At 40.1% G+C, this 22,402-nt stretch overlaps 1 protein-coding gene across 5 annotated transcripts in view; it reads right to left on the reverse strand.

Annotated features, from left to right (window-relative positions):
* The window catches only part of prdm5 (PR domain containing 5), a 338,261-nt gene that overhangs the window by 143,027 nt on the left and 172,832 nt on the right, over positions 1 to 22,402 (reverse strand). For all 5 annotated transcript variants that reach the window (XM_072590339.1, XM_072590428.1, XM_072590191.1 and 2 more), the window contains 2 exons: positions 21,642 to 21,735; positions 18,596 to 18,756 (listed from right to left, as the gene is read on the reverse strand). In XM_072590339.1, the coding sequence (XP_072446440.1) occupies positions 18,596 to 18,756; positions 21,642 to 21,735 (255 nt within the window). The remainder of the gene's footprint in view (positions 1 to 18,595; positions 18,757 to 21,641; positions 21,736 to 22,402) is intronic.

Consider the following 22,402-nt stretch of genomic DNA (forward strand, 5'->3'; position numbering starts at 1 on the left):
TCCATATACAATAGTTCAGTCTCTACAAACCACCCACCTTGGCTCCAAGCTTTGCAATAGATAACATTTTGAAGCAAATGAATTCGATGTATAAAAATGCAACAACAGTAACATACCAATTTGGCAAGCTAAACTCATAAGAGATTCGTGAATAATTAACAAATCTTCCAAATAATTAATAAATAATGTCTAACATTTCATTAAACTGCATTTTCTTTATTACAGGAACCCTCTTCTGTCCCAACCAAATGTCATCACAAAAAGCAGATTGTTTGGGCTGTGTTTTGCTATGGACTACAGGACCCCAATACCACAAGCAAATGGTGGTCTGAGCCTGCCCTTGCAGACAGGGAGACTTGCTCAGTGATCTGCCAGCTAGTAGATTCCCAAGTGATTGACTGAGCATTCATCATCATTCCAAAGTCAATAAACATACACTCAAAGCTGTCTTCCCAAGCAGAGCCTATAGCTCGAGAGAAAAGGCAGCCTCAATGGGTAGTTGGGCACTATTGAGGCAGATCACAGATTAGCAGGGTTGGTCTGCACAACAGCGAAGAAATGAACAGAATTGATCCCGGCCAGTCCAACACAATGGAAGGATTACCCTGAGCTGGATTGGAGTTGGCAGCAATTATGATCCGGCATGCTCATTGCTGCCATTATTGGAGACTGAAGACTTTGGCTTCAATGGCCCTCTAGCCTGTCTAAGGGAAGGTAGCCTGATTGAAACAGCAGCATCAGCAAGTGACCAAGGGCCAGTGAGGTCACAAAATCACCTTAAAACAGCGTTATTGACCACCTGCCTCCAAACTGCTTCACAGTTGGAAGACATTTTTGGCAGCAGGCATGAACTAACCTCATGGAGCTTCCTTAGGTTTAAGTCTAACCATTGCAGCAATAAGAAAATTCAAAGTTTCACTTCAAAATTTCCCTTCTATTTCTTGAGATATGCAACAAAAGGCACATCTAAAATCCATTAAACCTATCAGTAGATGACATAAAAGAAAGAGTTTTGATGAAGGTCTGTCATCCTGGCATGTCACAAGCTTCCTAATGAGGAACATAACACTTTTACACTCTTGACCAAATAGAAGTTACTATTTAAACATCTTCAATGCAAAAAAAAACTGGTATTGGCAGGTCCTGCTTGATATTCCACTCTGACTAGGCCCACAGTCATCAATTTAGTTCCATGTCAAATCTTAGGCCTCAAAGAAGCAGATATTTTATAGTGAACAACATGGTCCATGTATTACATCAAACATTTTATTAATTTCTTGTTTCTTCCTGGAATAAAAGGTGTAGCCATTAAACATCTTGGTTGAGGACGTCAGTTTCAAGTCATAATTTTAACAAAGGGGGTGCATTCACAGAGGGCTAAGTTGAAGAAACTTCCATTCTGTTGGCATTTTTATTGTAATCTCCACCGAAATAGAACTACTGCTCATTCCTAATAGCAAATAAAATCTGACAAATAGTTAACTGATCCTTGGAGCTCGAGACACAAAGAGAATTCCAACATATGAGGGGGTGACTTACAGAAGTTAATAAAATCATGAGGGATATGGATAGGGTAAATAGACAAAGTAAAAACAATGACTGCAGATGCTGGCAACCAGATTCTGGATTAGTGGTGCTGGAAGAGCACAGCAGTTCAGGCAGCATCCGAGGAGCAGTAAAATCAACGTTTCATCAGGAACCTTTTCCTCAGGGCGGGGAGTCCAGAACTAGAGGGCATAGGTTTAAGGTGAGACGGGAAAGATTTAAAAGGGACCTAAGGGACAACTTTTTCACGCAGAGGGTGGTGCATGTATGGAATGAGCTGCTAGAGGAAGTGGTGGAGGCTGGTACAACTACAACATTTAAAAGACATTTGAATGGGTACATCAGTAGAGGAAGGGTTGAAAGGGATATGGTACAAATGCTGGCAAGTGGGACTAGGATTGGTGTAGGAGATTTAGTCGGCATGGATGGGTTAGACCAAAGGGTCTCTTTCCATGCTGTACATCTCTATGACTCTAACGTACGAGCAATGCAAAGTATACACAAAGGACTGTCTGGCTTACATGTAATTCTGGACCCACAGCAATGCGATTGACTCTTAACTGCCCTCTAGATAATTAGAAATGGGAATAATTGCTGGCCCAGCCAGTGTCATCCATATCCCAGATCCATCATTGTTTGTGATATTCATAAATGATGCAGATGAGAATGTGGGATGGACAATAAATAACTATACAGGTGACACAAAGTTTGGCAGTGTGGTTAACAGTGAGGAGGAAGGTCTTAGATTGCAGGAGGATACAAAAACAAATTGGCTAGTTAGGCAGATCAGTGTGAGATGGAATTTAACCTTAAGGTGATTCTGTTTGGAAGAAATAACAAGATAAGGGAGTATTCAATGAATTGCAGGACACTGGGAAGGTAGACAAATAGAGGGAATGTGGGGTTCTTGTTGACAGATCTCTTAAGATGACTGGACAGCTGAACAGATTAATTAAGAAGACATAGGGATTGCTTGCCTTTATCAGTCAAAGGTTAGATTATAAGAATAAGGAGATCATGTTGAAGCTGTACAGAACTCTGGCTGGGTCTTACTGGAGTACTCTGCATAGTTCTGGTCTTGGCACTATAGGGAGGATGCATTGGAAGGGGTACAGTGGATATTCACCAAGATGTATCTGGGATGGAACATTTCAGCTCTGACGAGATGTTGTTTAAGCTCAGGTTGTTTTCTTTGGAGCAGTGATGGTTTAGATGAGACCTGCTAGACCTGTAAAAAAATTATGAGGGGCACAGACAAGGTGGATAGAAAGCAGCTGTTCCCCTTGGTTGAAGGGTCAAGAACAAGGAGACACACTTGTAAAGTGAAAAGCAGGAAATTCAGAGGGGAGTGGAGGAAACCTGTTTTCACCCAGAAGGTGATTAGGGTCAGAGTGCACTGCCTGGGAGGGTAGGTGAGGTGGGTAATCTCACAACCATAAAAACGTTCATGGATGAACAACTGAAGTACCATAATATTTAAGACAACCAGCTTGTGGGAAAGTGGGACTTGTGTAGGTAGTACCCGAAAGTATAGCACAGATGGGCAGTACAGACCCAACAGGCCTCTTCTGTACTGTATGATTCTATGATTTTTTTTTAAAGTATAGATGTGATTCCACTAAACTCTATGCACTTTGAAAAGATTGGTTATAAAAAAAAGTTAATCACGAAGAATTCAGTAAAGCTAACTATCATTGGTTTAACGTGTTATTTTGAGTGGAACTGTAATTTTGACATTATCCTTGTGGTGCTCAGCCATCTTCTGATTTAGATATACCCACAGTACTGTCAGGAAGGGATTTCTTGGATTTTGACCCACTGACAGAGAAGGAACAATTTCACAGCTCGGAGTCAGGGTGTTGTGTAACTTCAAAGAGAATTTGCATGTGCTTGCTGTGTCCCTTGTCCCACCAAGTGGTAGAGGTCAAGGGTGTGGAAGGCAACCAGACATTTGCACAATTTGCAAGCTCGATGTAGAACTTGTATACAAATCTGTCCTCTGGGACAATGGCAGCATAGTATCAGTAAATGTACGTTTCATGCTATAAGCAAACGTTATTTTACTTCTTAATTAGATCTACAGAATTCCAGAAATTAATTTCAGTTAGAAGAACTGAGTAAAGCAGACTAAGTCACAATCCAACCTTTCTACACATTTTTATCTTGGTTTAAAAGAAAAGGTCAAATATAAGACTGCAAAAATCACTGATGTAACATTTGCTGAAGTTTACACAAATCTAGAAACTACAATGCTGTTAAACACTGCAGTACCAAACAGAGCAGACAATAAATCATCAAGAATGTGACAGAAACACATAAATCTGAAACATTAGGTGAATTTGAAGACGGAATTATTCAATTCCAAGCTGTGAAGCTTACTGTGGTGAAAATTGTTCACCCGTAGCAGGTACACTGTTGACTCAGACTAAAACATGGATGAATAGAGATATGAAAGCGAGTGAGACATGTTTAATCCAAAAAAAATCTACAGCATGGCTTGCCCTTATCTCCAAGAATCAGTGAAACTGCTGAGTTTCTTGCTTCAACAGCTTTTATCTGAAAAATGCATCAACAGCCTTGTCTAATAACTAAAGATTTAGCACCAAATCCATTTGTTTCTTTTTATTTCAAATTCCTTCGACAGGTCAACCAGAAGTTCATTCATTTGAGAGCATTTTTATTTATTTCATTCATATAAATAGCTCACTTGGTATTTCTGCTGGATGCCCATCTTTTCAATGTTAAATGTGACAGATTTAGCAACTGAAAGTTCACTGATTCAAGTATGTGAGCTGTCAGTGGGAACTGGGTTGGGTCATAGCTGCCACCAGGTTTCAGGTTCACAGAAGACTGTTGGCACATATGCCATAAATCTGCCACTTCTTGCTGCCATACTGCGATTGTTTGCACCTGCCCAACATAAAACACATTTTAAAGAAAATCTCACTATTAAACAGTACTCTATCACAGAGTCTGTGAAATTAACTTCACAAAGTCTTACATTCTTTTGACCAAACCTGATGAGCTCCACAGTTGAACGAACAAGTTCACCAATGTATGCTGGCTCTGTGCCAATGTAAACGCATATGAAGTGTCAAGGCAACATTATTACAGGTGGGTCTCAATTGACTGGTTTCCCTTTATCAAAGCTGATTGAACATAAACTCCATTTAAATAACATTAACATCCTTTTGGACTTGGTACATTATTTTCTTCAATATGAGAGCTTTACTCATGAAAACAAAAAGAACATTAAAAGAATCGAACCATTTACTGGTTGCTTTCTGTGCTTCTGTCTCAAAGACACTGGCTGCTTTTTCTTGATGCAGTTATATTCTCTGCTGTTTTCTTTTTCTTAGAGTTCAATGGGATTATTCCCTACTCTCTCAATCACTTTTTCATTCAAGAAATTTTCTTTGTTTTGCAACATTTCCGTTGCTTTCTAGCTTATTTAAAGGCAATAACATCCTCCCTTATATCACCATGCATGACATGGACAGCCAACAGCATTACACTGACCAGGATTTTTACCAAAGCACAATAATTCATTTTCATACTCTAAAGGTAGCCCCATCACACCCCCAGCAGCCAAAGCTGCTTCTGATATCTCACACAGTTTTCTCTAGTGTCATAAAATGAACTTTTCATGCTATGAGTAAATGTTCTATTTCTTAGAGTTACAGAAATTCCAGAAATCAAATTCAGTCAGAAGAACTGAGAGAAGCAGACCAAACCACAACTCAATCTTTACCCAATGGGCAGCACAGTGGCTAAGGGGTTAACATTGCTGCCTCACAGCACCAGAGTCACGGGTTCATTTCCTGCCTCAGGCTGCCTCTGTGTGGAGTTTTCACATTATCCACGTGTCTGCTTGGGTTTCTTCTGGTGGTCCAGTTTCCTCCCACAATCCAAAGATGTGCAGGTCAGATGAATTGGCCATGCTAAATTGCCCAGAATGTTAGGTGTGTTAGTCAGGGATAAAAGTAGGGGAATGGGTCTGGGAGGGTTACTCTTCGGAGGGTCGATGTGGACTTGTTGTGCCGAAGAGCTTGATTCCATACTGTAGAGATCTAAGCTAGTCTTTACCTTGGCTAAAAAAAACATTAAATCTAAGGTTGCAAAATCACTGATTGATCTGAATTGTACACAAATATGGAAGCTCCTTTCTTCCAGAGTAAACAAGTATAGCTGTGAATCCAATTACAATACCATTCTGATCAAAACCTTTTTCCACCTGGGAAATAAATGAACAAAATCTAAAATATGATTGATAACATGCAGCAATGACATGCACCACATTTCAGTTACTCTGGACATTGAAGGTATCAAATAACAGAAAGTACATATTTTATAAATATATATAATGAATGAGATGTCTCTTTCAATAACTTTAATACTTAGATTAACCTGAAAACAGAACAATCAGAGGTAGTTACTTCAAAAAACACATTGATATAGCAAGAAAGCAGGTAAGTGGACAAGTTTAATGAGCTACATAATACTTTAATTTGTCCATAATACTTTAATATAGGATATTTAAGAGTACTTGACCAAAGAGTCACCAGTAGAATCATAGAAATGCAGAAGAGGCCATTTAGCCTAGCGAGTCGGCACGAATGTTCCGAAGAGCGTCCCACCTGGACCGATTTCTGCACCAGAATAATCCCAGGATTGATTATTTCCCATTCTAATTGCCATACAGAGGGTGGGGGGTGGTAAGACATCTTGAAAGATTGCAATCTAAACAGAGCAACTATGCTGACCAGTACAATTAGGATGGGAGTTCCAGGATTTTGACCCAACAACATTGAAGGATCATCACAGTAATTCCAAGTCAGGATCTGCTACCCTAGACCTTCTAGGTGGCAGAGGTCATGGGTTTGGAGGGTGCCATTGAAGGAGGCTTGTTGCAGTACATTTAATAGATAGTGAACTATGCTGTGATGGAGGAAGTGAATGGTGAAGGTAGCAGAGCTGGCACTGATCAAACATAAAGTTTTGTCTTGGATTATGTCGAGCTCCTGAGTGTTATTGGAGCTGCACTCATCTAGGTAACCGAAAACCAGGACACAAAAGTTAAATTTGTGCCTTGTAGAAGGTGGACAGGCTTTAGGAACTCAAGGGTACTGCAGCATTCCCAGGATAGTGACTACAACGAGGTGGATCTTATTGACTGTGAGATCCTTGATTGGGTTGTTAACCTGGGCTAATCAGGGAGCCCTGGCTGACTGATATAAACAGGAGATTCCTGATTTCTGGGACTACCTCTGAGCCAGCTGCCCACAGCCAGTGTACTGTGCACTTGTAATTAAAGGGTGACTTGTTGACGGGATATTGGTCTCTGTATAAATGTTTCATCTAGACTCTAAGCTGCTGTTGAAACCACAGCATTAATATGGCTGGTTTTGTTCTGGTCAATGGATATGATTGTAGGGGATACACTGATGGTCATGCCACTAGATGTCATTTGGAGATGGTTAGACTCTCTTTTGTTTCGGGTGGTTATTGTCTGACAAATTTTGACAAATTTGTCATGTCTACCTAGGCTGTCCTGGGAGAAAACCATCTTCAGGTCGAAAAACTACAGTACTTTTATGCAAATTCACATATATCATGTAAATACATCATAGGTTTTACATGTAAAATTTCTCCATTTCTTTTGCAAGGTAAATCAGGGTGTGGAATAATCTATGCTTGGACTGTGCTGGACCTGATATCGGGTGATAGTGTTAGCACAGAAAATCATTTAGTTACTGAAATACTACCTTCTACCTGATTCATAAGCACAAAAGATTCAACAAAAAAGTAGAACAGAATTTTAAATTACTTACGAAAAATTAGTTCACATGCTATCAAATATCTATCACAAGAATGTTGATTTTTATCGAATATTTTGTTATGTGATGGAGTTAAGTATCAGTACTGCAACAGAACTAAACAAGAAATATTTGACAAAATAGCACTCCATTATTTGCTGCTCTATTTGATTAAATGTCTCAAGCCTTGATTTTAACCATTACAGACTGTCAGGCAAAGATTTTTGGTTTTACTCCTGTGAAATACTGCCATTTCTCTTGTCTGTGTTGGCCATCTCTTACACGCATAGTAAAATCATTATAATGGTCATCAATCAAATCTCACTCTTCAATATCCACAATAACTACAGGGCTTGCATTCCCTCACTCTGAAGGATTATAGACTTTTGCAGACGATACAATTGATATGGTCAGCATACTGCGAAGAAGAAAAAACTACTATAATTTATATAATACCATTTAAGACCTTAAGAGATCCCAAAGCTCTTTACATCAATGAGGTACTTTCAAAATGTCATCACTGTTGTACTTTAAGAAAAGCAGTAGCCAAATAGCACACAAAAATATCCCACAAACATCAGTAACATAAAGGCCAGAGAATCTATTTTGGTAATGTTGCCAAAGGATAAACACCAATGGGACCGAGCCTGTTTTTGTTTTGAAACTATGCTTTTGGGATCATTGCATCCATCTGAGAGGGCAGATTGGCTTCAGTGTATCTGGATTAGTGGTGCTGGAAAAGCACAGCAGTTCAGGCAGCATCCGAGGAGCAGTAAAATCGACGTTTCGGGCAAAAGCCCTTCATCAGGCTTTTGCCCGAAACGTCGATTTTACTGCTCCTCGGATGCTGCCTGAACAGCTGTGCTTTTCCAGCACCACTAATCCAGAATCTGGTTTCCAGCATCTGCAGTCATTGTTTTTACCTGGCTTCAGTGTATCATCATCTCCCCACAAAAAGCACCTCCACCAGCCCAGATTCTGTCTCAAACGCCTGGGTGGAATGCCAACCAACAAACTCTTAATTCAGGGGTGAGAGCGCTGAGCTCCTAGTGCTAAAAATGTTTGTAATCAGTTTAACTGGTAAAATTATCATGAGTAATTGATGACCCATTTACACACCACCATTTTGGCTGACACAAATGAAATGTTAAAATGATTGGTATGTATCATCAGTAATTAATTTAATCAGTTTTATTGTCCTTGAACCCCTATTCCACCCAGGGTTGGGTGGTGGCTCAGTGGTTAGCCCTGTTGCCTCACAGCACCAGTCTAGGTTTGATTCCAGTCTCCGGCTACCGTCTGTAATGGTTTCCTCTGGGTGCTCCAAGTTCCTCCCACATTCCAAAGATGCACAGGTAAGGTGAGCTGGCCATGCTAAATTGCCCATAGTGTTCAAGGATGTGTAGGTTAGGTGTATTAGTCAGGGGTAAATATAGGGTGGGGGAAATTGGTCTGGGTGGGTTACTTAAAAGAAAACGCAAAGAAAAAAAGGTGTGGCACGGTGGCTCAGTAGTTAGCACTACTGCCTCACAGTGCCAGGGACCCAGATTTGATTCCAGCCTCAGGCAACTGTCTGTGTGGAGTTTGCATATTCTCCCCGTGTCTATATGGGCTTCCTCCGGGTGCTCCGGTTTTCTCCCACGATCCAAAGATGTGCAGGTCAGGTGAATAGGCCATGCTAAATTGCCCATAGTGTTAGGTGCATTAGTCAGAGGTAAATATAGGGTAGGGGAATGGGTGTGGGTGGGTTATTCTTCAGAGAGTCAATGTGGACTTCTTGGGCCCAAGGGCCTGGTTCCATACTGCAGGAAATGTAATCTAATCTAATCCACGTTAGAACATAGAACATAGAACAATACAGCACAGAACAGGCCCTTCGGCCCACGATGTTGTGCCGAACTTCTATCCTAGATTAAGCACCCATCCATGTACCTATCCAAATGCCGCTTAAAGGTCGCCAATGAATCTGACTCTACCACTCCCTCGGGCAGCGCATTCCATGCCCCCACCACTCTCTGGGTAAAGAACCCACCCCTGACATCTCCCCTATACCTTCCACCCTTCACCTTAAATTTATGTCCCCTTGTAACACTCTGTTGGACCCGGGGAAAAAGTTTCTGACTGTCTACTCTATCTATTCCTCTGATCATCTTATAAACCTCTATCAAGTCACCCCTCATCCTTCGCCGTTCCAACGAGAAAAGGCAGAGAACTCTCAACCTATCCTCGTACGACCTACTCTCCATTCCAGGCAACATCCTGGTAAATCTTCTCTGCACCCTCTCCAAAGCTTCCACATCTTTCCTAAAGTGAGGCGACCAGAACTGCACACAGTACTCCAAATGTGGCCTAACCAAAGTCCTGTACAGCTGCAACATCACCTCACGACTCTTGAATTCAATCCCTCTGCTAATGAACGATAATACTCCATAGGCCATCTTACAAACTCTATCCACCTGAGAGGCAACCTTCAAAGATCTATGTACATAGACCCCAAGATCCCTCTGTTCCTCCACCTGACCAAGAACCCTACCATTAACCCTGTATTCCGCATTCTTATTTGTTCTTCCAAAATGGACAACCTCACACTTGGCAGGGTTGAACTCCATCTGCCACTCCTCAGCCCAGCTCTGCATCATAACTAAGTCCCTCTGCAGCCGACAACAGCCCTCCTCACTGTCCACAACTCCACCTATCTATGTATCATCTGCAAATTTACTGACCCACCCTGAATGGTTAATGCCAAACTGCATTAAGTCTCCCCCCACTTCATTAATATCATTAGGACTTGAGTAGAGTCATCGAATCATAGAGATGTACAGCACAGAAACAGACCCTTTGGTCCAACTGGTCCATGCCGACCAGATATCCCAACCCAATCTCGTCCCACCTGCCAGCACCCGGCCCATATCCCTCTAACTCTCAAAGAAACAGACCCAGCATAAAGGTTTGTCTGTAGTATTATTAACAATGTCCATAAAACCAATGTAACTTGTGCCCGATTGTTATAACGCAATAAACCACATCTTGTTTAAGAAAGTAGCATCTTCTCATTATACTATCGCGTGCATTTGACCCTAAACAGGCCCGTAGATCCAAACCAGGAGAAAAAAGGGTGGCATATCTATCTTACTTTAACCAAGAGACCAAGCTATTCCATACAACATGATGCCAGCAGTGCTCATCTGAAGACTTAATTCACCCTCACAATAGTAATACGGCAGGCAGCAGCAATACGGATTCAATTCTAGGAAGTCCAGAAAAAAAAATTAGCCATCTTGAAAATCAAATTTGAACAGATAGTCAGCAGAAGGAGCTAAACAATCCAGCCTCCTGCAGCAGACAAACTCATGGGAAGATTCAATATGGGAGAATGTACACTCAATGCTAAAATCATTTCAGACTTGGTAGAAGCGCAAAAGCAAGTGTGATGTAAAAGCTACACAGAGCTGGAACACTAATCAATACAGACAGGAGATTATAAAGGATATCAGAACCATATGAGCAAGTTTCACTATTTTGTAGCACTGGGAACATCACAGAGATAAATTGAAATTTAGATGCACAAATAGGCTAACTGAACAAAACATAAGCACATTATTGGGACCCCAATAACAGCAAGAGATCCCCAACTGAAGCTACAAATGAGGTGGGAAGAATTTATTAAGGTTACAGAAACCCAAACTCATTTGAGAAGCCATTAAACAAACAGGGAACTTTTATTAAAATTGTAAGGCAATAGTCACTCTGAGAAATGTGCTCACAGCAAGAATTATCTGAGAAAAGCTATTAAGCAAATTAAACTCATCTTTAACTAATAAATTAATTACAGCAGGTCAGGCAGCATCAATGCTGCCTGACCTGCTGCGCTTTTCCAGCAACACATTTTCAGCTCTGATCTCCAGCATCTGTAGTCCTCACTTTCTCCCCTAATAAATTAATTAACTAAGTAAGGATGGCTGGGCAGGTGGTGTGCTCTAGCTGTGTGACGTGGGAGCTGGCTGATCCCATTGTGAACAGCAGTGACCATATCTGCAGCAAGTGCTGGTTGTTGGAGGAATTCCGCCTCAGAAATGACGAGCTAGAATCTGAGCTTTAAACACTGCGGCATATCTGGGAGAGGGAGAATTACCTGGATCCTGTGTTTCAGGAGAAAGTCACATCTGGTAGATTAAGTATCACAATTTTGGTCAGTGGCCAGGGACAGCAGGGTGTGACTGCAAGGGAGGCAGGTAGAGGAGCCTCATCTCTTGACCTTGTCCAACAGGTACGAGGTATTTACTACCTGTGAGGATAAGGAACAGAGTTGCAAGTAGGATGAGCCAGCTGACCATGGTATAGGAGACCATTCAAAAAGGGACAGCAAAAAGCCAGGTGGCAGTTGTAGGGGATTCTGCAATTAGGGGAATAGATGGTATCCTTTGTAAACAGGATTGAGAGTCCCACATGGTGTGTTGCCTGCACAGTGCCAGGGTGCAGGACATCTTTGACTGGCTTGAAAGTCTTTGGACAGGAAGGGGGTTGTTGTGGTCCATGTCGAGAAAAGCAACATAAGCAAAACTAGGAAATAGGGCCTGTTTGGGGATTACCAGGAACTCATAATCAAATTAAAAAACAGGTCCTCAGTGGTCATAATCTCTGGATTACTGCCTGAGCCATGTGCAAATTGGCATTGGGATGTGAGGATAAGGGAAGTAAACATGTGGCTAAAGGAGTGGTACAGGAAAGAGGGGTTCCTTTTCATGGGGCACTGGCTTCAGTACTGGAACAGAATGGATCTGTATCACTGGGACGGTCTCCACCTGAACGGAGCTGGGACCAGGGTTCTAGCCAAAAGTGTAATCAGGTGATCAAAAGGAAATGGGAGGAAAGGAAAGTGAAAACTCCAAGTATAATGACCAATGGGAAGCAAAGCAAAGGATAACATCTGTGGGGTGGATTCAACTACATTGAAACATATGTAAAAAATGAAAAGACAGGAGAACTCAGGAGCGGCTACTAATGTCTCTGCAGCACAAAGGGAGTAGAACATATTTATGTACTTCATATTTAAGATTTTTAACTCGAACATCTTGATTTCACGCTTATTCAATTATTTATTACCTGTTTGAGAGATTTTGGTGCCATTGGCTAGACCAGCATTTATTGCCCGCTCGTAATTATCCAGCAGGCAATTAAGAGTCAAGCACTTTGCTCTGGATCTGGCAGACACGTCAGCCAGACCAGGCATAATCAGCAGATTTCCTTCATTAGTGAACCAGATGGATTTATAGGTCAATCAATAATGACTACATTGGTCGCCATTAGACTGGCTTTTTTTCCTGAATTCAAGAGCCATTTTAATTAAATTCAAACGCCATCAATTTGGAATGTCAATATGGGATTCAAGCCCATATTCCCAGAACACTAAACTGGAGCTGTGATTGCGAGCACAGTGACTTTACTACTCAGCACTGCCACTGCAGAAGGCATTCAAATCAGTTACAATTGACAGTGACTGAACCAATAAAAAGCAGTATTTATACCAAACTTGCCATTCGGGTAACAAATAGTCAAGGAGTAGCCAGTTATGGAACCACAGGTCAATGAAATGTTAATAATTGAATGACTGATCAAGACATTAACTGTAGGAGCTTGCATTGGGCTTATAGACTCCGATAGACTTTCTCAAAGAAAACATATTGAGATTACCCATATTGACATAAGAGATCTGTTTCATATTATCAACAGGATGGAAATGTAACTACCCAGGGCTGCCATAAATGCCTTCCATTCCTATCAAAACTGCAGTGAATTCACATGATAAAGTGATGGAAAAGATAATGAGCAATATGACCCATTTGAGTTTACTGATGAATCTTTACCTAGGTTTACCAGGCAGCAACATGGTCTTGGTGATCAAATCAGTAGGACAAACAACAAAAGTCCAAAAGGAACATTTCAATTCTTCAATTTCCAAGGAAGAATTATCAGAGATAATTACCCATGATAGAGATCACGTTAAGTAACCAGCAATCCTCAGTGGCATAACTGAAGAAGTGAATGTGTTGGGTTCACCAGGAGAGCAAACACAGGGATTTAATGTAAGGATCCAATTAAATCAATGAGTTCAGTCTCTAAATGCTTCAGCAGAACTTGGCTGGGAGCTTAAAATTAGAAATGTGTTTACACCCAGTGAAGATGGGCTGCAGACAACTCCAAGGAAGCCAACACCGAGGTGGGATGATCAACTTCCACAGAGTCAGGTCATGGATAAGTAGAAACTGTCTGAGATCTGGAGTATTTCAAGGAAGAAAGTTCCTGTTTTAACAAAGCAGCCATTTTCCATGAAGGACATGCATGAGATTAAAATATCCCCAAGGTAATTGTAACGGGGCAATTACCTATTTCAGCAAAGTCCTCTGTGGGAGGAAGTCAAGATCCTACAAATGAGGTAATGAGCCAATTTCCTGTTCCAGTGAGAAGAAAACCATTGAGATAAAAGCTCTTCCAGTTTAAAAGTACTGTCAGACCTCACAAGTCAATAACAGCAAATCAAAGTCAACAGTCCTCAAGGCAAAGCCCTACCCAGTTTCCAAGTCCAAAGAAAATACATTTTGGAAAAATAGTGAAACCTGTGGACTCCTGAATTTGTGAAGTCAGAGGCTTATGGGCGATGAAGATAATGTTCAATGAAATTATATTTAAAATATAAATTGCAGGAAAAGAGAAAGAATTGTCTGGTCATACAGAATTTGAAAACTGTTGAAACTTTTCCTCTTAGTCTCATCAGAAAAGTGTACACGAATATTATTTTAAAGAGAAAGAAAAGTTTCAGAGGTGATTTACAAGGTAATGGTTCCAGAATGGTTAATACCAAAGGCTGAATTTAGCTCTACTAAATCAAATGATATTACAAAGGCTGGGCTAGGGGAAGGCAGGAAATGGTGGCGTTGTCACTGGACTAGTAATCCAGAGGCCCAGGCTAATGCTCTGGGGAACAGGAGTTCAAAGCTAGTCTCAGAAATAGTAACCATAACAACTAGTATGCATTATTGTAACAATCCACCTGGTCTACTAATGTTCGTGGAGAAGGAAAAGTACCATTCCCTCAGGTTGGTCATTCATGTAACTCCCAATGCATAGCAATGTGACTGACACTTAATTACTCTCTGGAATGACCTTGCAAGCCTTCAAGAGCAATTTGCAATGAGCTACCAATGCTAAGCTAGCCAGCAATCCCCACATTCAATGAAAAAATAAAGCAGCACAGCTCTGGACGTCAAGGAAGACAAATGGCTTTTCTCATAACCTCAGCAATGGTATCTATCATACCAGTATAATTTTATACGTAATTGCTATTGTAGATTTGCAGTATGGGCAAAGGTAGCATAGATAGCAGCTCACTGGAGGGAAACTTGCTGCAAAGTACTGAGATGACAACTAAAATGGGGTAGGTTACAGGAGAAGGCTGATTGTTATGAGAATGAACACCTAAGCAATGGCGGACATGCCAGAAAGCCTAAATTCAATGCCAAGGAGCATGGAAGAGTCTTGCACCAACTGACACAGGACACTACACCGAGCTTGCAGCTCAACCTCACCCTTGCAGGCTAATCCATGATGCAGAGTCTGATAGCTGATGGCCAACCAATACTAGTGTTCAAAGAAGCTTACAGAATGTCATTGCCATGTGGCAATTACAGATTACAAGCATCACGGAGCCACATCCAGGGAAGTTGCTGTAACTCCAAGGAAAGTGAAGCTACTGTCTTCTCGAACAATTGTAACATTCAGACTTCAGATTTTGGCAGAATATCATTTTAAATAGTCCTTGCATAGCGTAAATCATTTATATTTAATAAGAAATTATTCTTGTATGTGCATGTTCACCGACTAAAGTTGTGCATATATGAACATGAAGGTATTAAAACAAAACAGGAATACCTTTTCAGAAAATGCTTCACAACCAAAATTAATTAATTATTAATTCCATTTAAAAGAACTTGATTTACTTCTCTTTTTTTTGTTGTCAACTTATTACCACAGTCCAGTTACAGAAGTACACATTTGAAAACAGACCCTGCAATTTTCACTTTTAGAAATACCTTGGATCCAATTCTGTTTTCAATCAAGTCAATTTTAAATATGATTGACATTTAAGATTTTGTTTTGTCTAAGATTGCACATTCCTGTTTGTGTTCTCTGGGTGAGTACAGAGGATTTGTTAATATGCAGAAATAACTGCCATAAAATCTAATAAAATCTAATCTCATTTCGTATTGAACTACTTCAGGCAATCAACAAGTTACCCACAAGAAAAGCTGTACCTGATAATTAAGCCATGACCGGTGCCAATGGGTCTTACACCATGCAATAACATTATTAATCTGGGCTGGAATTACCAATACATTAAACGTATTTATTCACCAGAAACCAAATAAACCAGTACAAAAGGCTGAGGAATTTCAAATGCACATTCTGTCCAGCACAAAACAATTTTCTGAGATCTTTTGCTCTGGTTTAAAACATTATGCTCCTCCTACAGACACCAGATTGAATTAATCACCATCATACGTTTCAACTCATTCTACCTGTTCATGGGTGTTCAGGAAAGCTCCTAAAATGATTCTCAATGTTTTAGGCACAACAGCACTAAACAGACATTTCAAAAACTCTTAAATATTGAAAAAGTATTCAATTTATTAAGGAACTGACAGCAGTATACCAATGAAATAAATAGATGCTCTTGTACAGATTTTAAAAATGGTTTTCAACACTTTAGAAATAAAGATATTCACATGTATTGGATTAGTCATTATTAATAAAGCTCTACCGAGTATCTGGATTTAAATATACTCAGGATTAATTCTTATTAATTCTTTGTTTCTGTTAAGAAACAAAATGAGTAAGGTTTTAAGGTGCTGCCTGATTGCACTGGTTCATGCAAGATTTTATACTTGGTAACACACAAATATTTGGGCAGAAACTTGGGCAAACATTTCAATTCAGAAAACTTGCTCAATTTATGAGTATCATTTACACCCAGTTTACCAACCAATTACAAATTAGAAGCTTTATGAGAAGTTCCAGCTAAATGGCTGGAGTATAACTAAAGGAATTAAGTAGGTAACATTATCCAGGTATCACATTGTTCGAGGTTGACAGATATTATGAAGTTGGAGGCATGTACTGTACTGAGAGAGTGAAAGCTGGCAAGGACCTAATAAAGCACAGAGGGTGCTGAAATATTTAAATATGTAACATTTGGCTGTGAAACAAATAGCTCAGCTGAGTTGCTATGTCCCACAACAATTCGAATTGAGGCAATCAGTTTAAATTATGCCTCAAGACACTAAAACCCAATCAAAATTGAATTTTACTGTTTTTAAAACATTAAACCAATAAGACAATCTGATATTTTGGGGTATAAATATCAGGCATTTTGAATAGCTTGCCAGAGAGAGAGGCAAAGAGCACCAACACAGACTGCCCACAGACTTGCTCTCTGAAAGGTACCTTTATCAGAGAAGGTGAAAGAGATTTCTGAGTTTCTAACACTAAATGGGCTATATCAGTTTGAAGTGATGCCCTTTGGAATGAAGAATGCACCTGCCACATGCCAAAGACTCATGTATAGTGTTGTGACTGGGTTAACAAACTGTGCAGTCTATTTGGACGATGTAGCGATCTTTAGTGAGTCTTAGAAAGATCGCATGGTACAGCTGGCATCGCTCTTTGGACAATTAAGAGAAGCAAAACTAGTAATAAATTTAAACAAAACTGAATTTGTGAAAGCAGAGGTGACATTCTTGCTACATAATATCGGTCATGGAAGGTTGACCCTAAGGAACGCAAGACGAAAGCCATTGAGGAATTTCCACAGCCAAACTCAAAGAAAGAGGTGCTTCAATTTTTGGGACTAATTGGATTGTACCAGAAGTTTGTTCCAAACTTCAGCAGCATAGTAGCACCGTTATCAGATTTGCTGAAGAAAAACACAAGATTTCGGTGGAGAGAACAATGCCAGGAGGCATTTGACCAATTAAGCGCAATAATAATCACTGCACCAGTTTCAGTTACACCAAATTTTTTGAAACTCTTCAAAGTTAAAATTGATGCTAGTGACATAGGAGTTAGTGCTTACTGCTACAGGATGATGATGATGGAAGTGAACTGCCAGTGGTTACTTTTCAAAGAAACTCACTGAATGATATTAGTGAACCAGATGTGTATCCTGGTCATCATTAGACTCCAAATTCCAAATTATTTTCTGTTGAAAATGGCAGCATTTGAACCCAGGTCCCTGGATTATCTGATGATAACGCCACTTAGCAATTGCCTCTCCTCTTGATTATGTGCTGTACTGGTATATTGACTTTTTTCTTACAATTTCTCTGCAACTCAGATTTCTGCAGTCATTCTATGTGTATAGAATTTTTTTTTAAATCTTCCAGCCAAAGCGAACAAGTTCACATTTTCCCACGTTATATTCCATGTGCTTTACTCAACCTATCAACTCCATTTGCAACCTCCTGAACAGTTTCCCACAATGTACTTTCATCTGTGAATTTAACCATAGTATCATCCCTTTCCACATCTAAGTCATTGATGTAAACTGTAAAATACTGGGGCCCCAGCACAGATCTACCTGTCACATCCTGCCAAATATAGACTCATTTATATACTTTTTTTTAAACCAGCCATCCAACTTTTATCCTTGCTAATATGTTACCACCTATAACACAAGTTTTTATTGTCCACAATAACATATCATGTGGCACCTTGTCAAATACCTTTTGGAAATCCAAGTATATTATTCCTAAAGGGACATTTCCCTTTATCCACAAGATTTAAGACTAGAAAACATAGGATCAAAAGTGGGCCATTTGAATCATTGAGTTTGTTCCACCATTTGGTTCCTTTGCTACTTAAAATCTGTCTCATCATTGAAAATGCTTAATGACCTAACTCCTATAATCTTATGCAGTCCCAATGCATTCACTCAATGGACAGTGGGGGACTTACTGTACAGGATACTATACAAAAAACAAACACTTGCTCTATTCTGGCATGGATGGGAATGATCACTCCTTTAAAAGGCACACTGCTTGACCAAAGGACCAAGAATTGAGGAAAGTTAGGTCCACTGACAGTCACCTCCAGCCAGTACTTCAGATTATCAGCATTCAAGGAATTACTTGCTTTTTGTTTATGAAACAATTGTAACACAATTACTCAAAAATGTCACATACCTTTTTGTGACTCTTTAGCACAGAGGGAGTCACAAAGGCTTTGTCACATAGGTCACACTTATATTTCTTGTGCCCATCGTGCACCACTTGAATGTGAACATTTAAAGTATCCTTCCTCTTGAATGTCGCATCACAATGATCACATTTGAAAGTTCGTTCACCTGGATGATAGCAAGAAAGATAACTTGTTACATTTCATGATGACAAAGAAACATATTTGCCAGTCGATCCAGGAAAAGAAAATGAAAGAGTTAGGAGTCATAAAGAGGGAAGAATAAACAATCTGAAAGCAAGATTACGATTTGTATTTATATAGCGATCATCATGCCATTGGGACACCGCAAATACTTCTCAACCAGTGGATTACTTCTGAAGTATAAAAATTACAGTCGCTTTACACAAAGTGAAGCTGCACAATCAGCAAATGATGTTTCTTTAAATGCTTATGAATCATTCACCTCGAGTACTCCCTGTGGTAGGTAGTGAGTTGCACATCCTCACTACTCTCTTGGTAAAGATTCTTCTGAATTCTTTCTGAGAGTTGTTGGTAACTGTCATTAATTAATGACCTCATTTCAGCACTGCTACACGAATGAGTACAAACATGGTGTCAATGCTGTCAAACCTCTCAATTTTTAAATACTTCTCTTTTGTCATCCCTCAGCCTTCCCTTTTCAAGAGGAAAAAAGGCCAATCCATTCATCCTTTTCTGATTAGTTCTAGGTTTTCTGATTTGTCCCAACTTGCTGTTACAAACATACAAGATAGAAGCAGAGATTGACAATTTGGGGGTTGGAGTAGAAGAATAGGGAAGTCTTACTCCAACTGTACAAGTGGTGAGACGATATCTGGAATATTGTGAGCAGTTTTGGTCGCTTATTTAAGGAAATGTACCATTTCATTGGAGGCAGTTCGGAGAAGGTTCACCAGGATGATTCCTGGTATGGAGGGATTGTCTTACGAACAAAGGTTAAACAGATTGGGACTCTACTCGCTGGAGTTCAGAAGAATGAGAGGTGAATCCATTGAAACATATAGAACTCTTAAAGGGCTTGACAGTGTAACTGCTGACAGGATGTTTCCCCTCAGGGAAGAGTCTAGGACCAGAAGGCTTGGTCTCTGAATAAATGGGTGCCAATTTAAGACTAAGATAAGGAGAAATTTCTTCTCTCAGGGAGTTGTGCGTCTTTAAAACTCCTTGCCACAGAGAGCTATGGAGGGGTTGGAGTCCTTGTGCATGTTTAAGGCAGTGATCAGTAGGGGAAATCAAGGGTTACTGAGGAAAGCGGACATGAGGAATTTCAGATTAGTCATGATCCTATTGAAGGTTTAGAATGTTTGAGGGGCTGAACAACCTACTCCTGGTCCTCTTATTTATGGCCTTGTGTCCCCTTGGGACTCTCCTCCCTTTCAATTAGAGTATTTGGTTTAGAATTCCACATTTCCACATATGCCTTATAACTCTGCCTGACAAGAACCTATTCATCTCTGTCTTAAAAATATTCAATGCTCTTGCCTCTAAAGACAAAGAGTTCAAAATGTGCACAATCCTCCAAGAGGAAGACATTCTCCTAATCCCTGTCCTGAAAGGGCAACAGCCATTAATTTTAAAACAGCGGCCTCTAGTTCTTGACTCACCCACAAGACGAAATATTGGAACAGATGTGGGCCGTTCAGCCTGACTGTCATTCAATCTGATTGTGGCTGATCAAACACTTTGTTGCCTTTTACCCACCTCATCCCTGTAACTCCATAAGCCATTAGTAATCAGAAATCTACCAACCTCTACCTTAAGAGAAAGTGAGGACTACAGATGCTGGAGATCAGAGTCGAAGACTGTGGTGCTGGAAAAGCACAGCTGGTCATCCAGCATCTGAGGAGCAGAAGAGTTGACATTTCGGGCATAAACCCTTCCTTAAACTAACTCAAAGACTGAGCTTCCATGGCACCCTGTGGCAGAGAATTCCAAAAGGCATGATGCTCTGAGTAAAGAGAATTTCTCCTAGTCTCAGACCTCATCACATTGCCTTATTTTTAAATAGGGTCTCCTAGTCCTTGATTTCCTAACCAGCGGAAACATCTGACCTGCATTTGTTCTGTCTATCCCTTTAAATAATTTGTAAGTTTCAATGAGGTCAACTCTTATTCTTCAGAACGCTGGAGAACACAGACTCAGTTTGCCCAATCTCTCTTCCCAGGATAGTACCACCATATTAGGAGCAAGTTGTTGTCGCACTGGTCTATGGCAATCCATTCAGAATCTGAAACACTTCAACCAAGTCACCCATCACCATTCTAAATTCCAATGCAGTCAAGGCCAGTCTGCCATATCTATCCACCTTCTTCCAGGTGTCAATCGAGTAAACCTCCTTTGAACTGCTTCCAATGCATTAAATTTTTGCTTACGGAAGGAAACATAGTATCATCATTTTAAATCTTCTTAGCACCTATTTGCAATGCATTTACATTTTTCATTATGTAAGGTGACCTGGTATCATCATTGAAAATCTTTTTAGCACCTACTTCTCCTTTTTATAAGATGTAAACTAAAACTTTCCACGTGCTCCAAGAATGTAGTCTGTTCAAGGCTTAATTACAAGGTTAGCATAACCCATTACTTTCAATTCTGTTCCTTCATAAGTAAACTCTAATGCTTCGTTTGTTTAATTTTTTTAAAAAAATATGACCCAAGTGGTCAATCTACGCTGTGACATACCAGCCATGTGACTTATCTTGTTTGATCTATGGACTGCCACATGTATTCACTCCTGCGTGGTCGGGGTCAGATCTGGTGCAAAAGGTAGTCTCACCCACAAACAGAGGCCAAGTAGATTGTTAGTAGAAATTAAAAGTTGGCTGCGTGCTTAAGCCTCCCAGCACGTTTCCCATCGACGGATGTGTGAAAGAGCCCTGTAGATTTTTGTAGTTGTTTATATCAAAAGCTTTCAAGCAACGATACTGAAGCAGTGGCACATGTAATTTTTAAAAAGACACTCTTGAAAAAAGAATAAGACCAGCTAGAGGTACTATGAAGGTAGTTGCTCACTGTTGTGTATCAGGAGATGTCTCTGCAGGGAGAAGGGGGTCCGAAACAAAGCCTTACACTCATCACACTGGAATGGTCTTTCTTCCGAGTGTGTCTGTCAATGAAAGAGCTTGCATAAGTGAAGCAGTATCAGACATAGTGAAGCACATTAATCTGAGGAGATTTAAACAGTTATTTTATATTTATGTAAAACAAACACCAATCAATTAGATTTAAACAAAATCGGAAACTCTTCATTTGAGCAACTACCCTAAGCTTAACCGTCAAAACAGATTTCATTCCTTATACGTGCATATATATCACACTGTTAATGGAGCAAAATATCATAAAATCACTGCAAACTGAAATAGGCGGAGTAGAGAGGAAAAGAGCTAGAAACACAGAAAAAAAGACATGACCAAAGAATTCTATTTTGAGGAGGCTTTCCAAGATTGGGTTAGGAGGAGGTAAGTGAGATAACGAGACTAAGGAGGTTAGGGCAATGGTTCAAGATTCTGAGATCACATAACGGAAAGCATATTCTCAGTGGTAGAGCAGAGGTAAAGGAGTCTATGGTAAACACATGAAATGGTGTTTCATCAATAGTTAATTGAGGTATGGCCATAGATGGGCAATGTTCACAGAGCTAGAAACAGGCAATTGTGGAAATGGATGGTATGGATTGAAAAGTCAGCTCAGGGTTTGAACAAAACACTGATATTGCACATTGGTTTCCATCTAAATAAGTACTTTCAAGACCAAGGATCAGAAACCCAGAATAC

The sequence above is a fragment of the Chiloscyllium punctatum genome, chromosome 1, assembly GCF_047496795.1.
Source record: "Chiloscyllium punctatum isolate Juve2018m chromosome 1, sChiPun1.3, whole genome shotgun sequence".
NCBI lineage: Eukaryota > Metazoa > Chordata > Chondrichthyes > Orectolobiformes > Hemiscylliidae > Chiloscyllium > Chiloscyllium punctatum.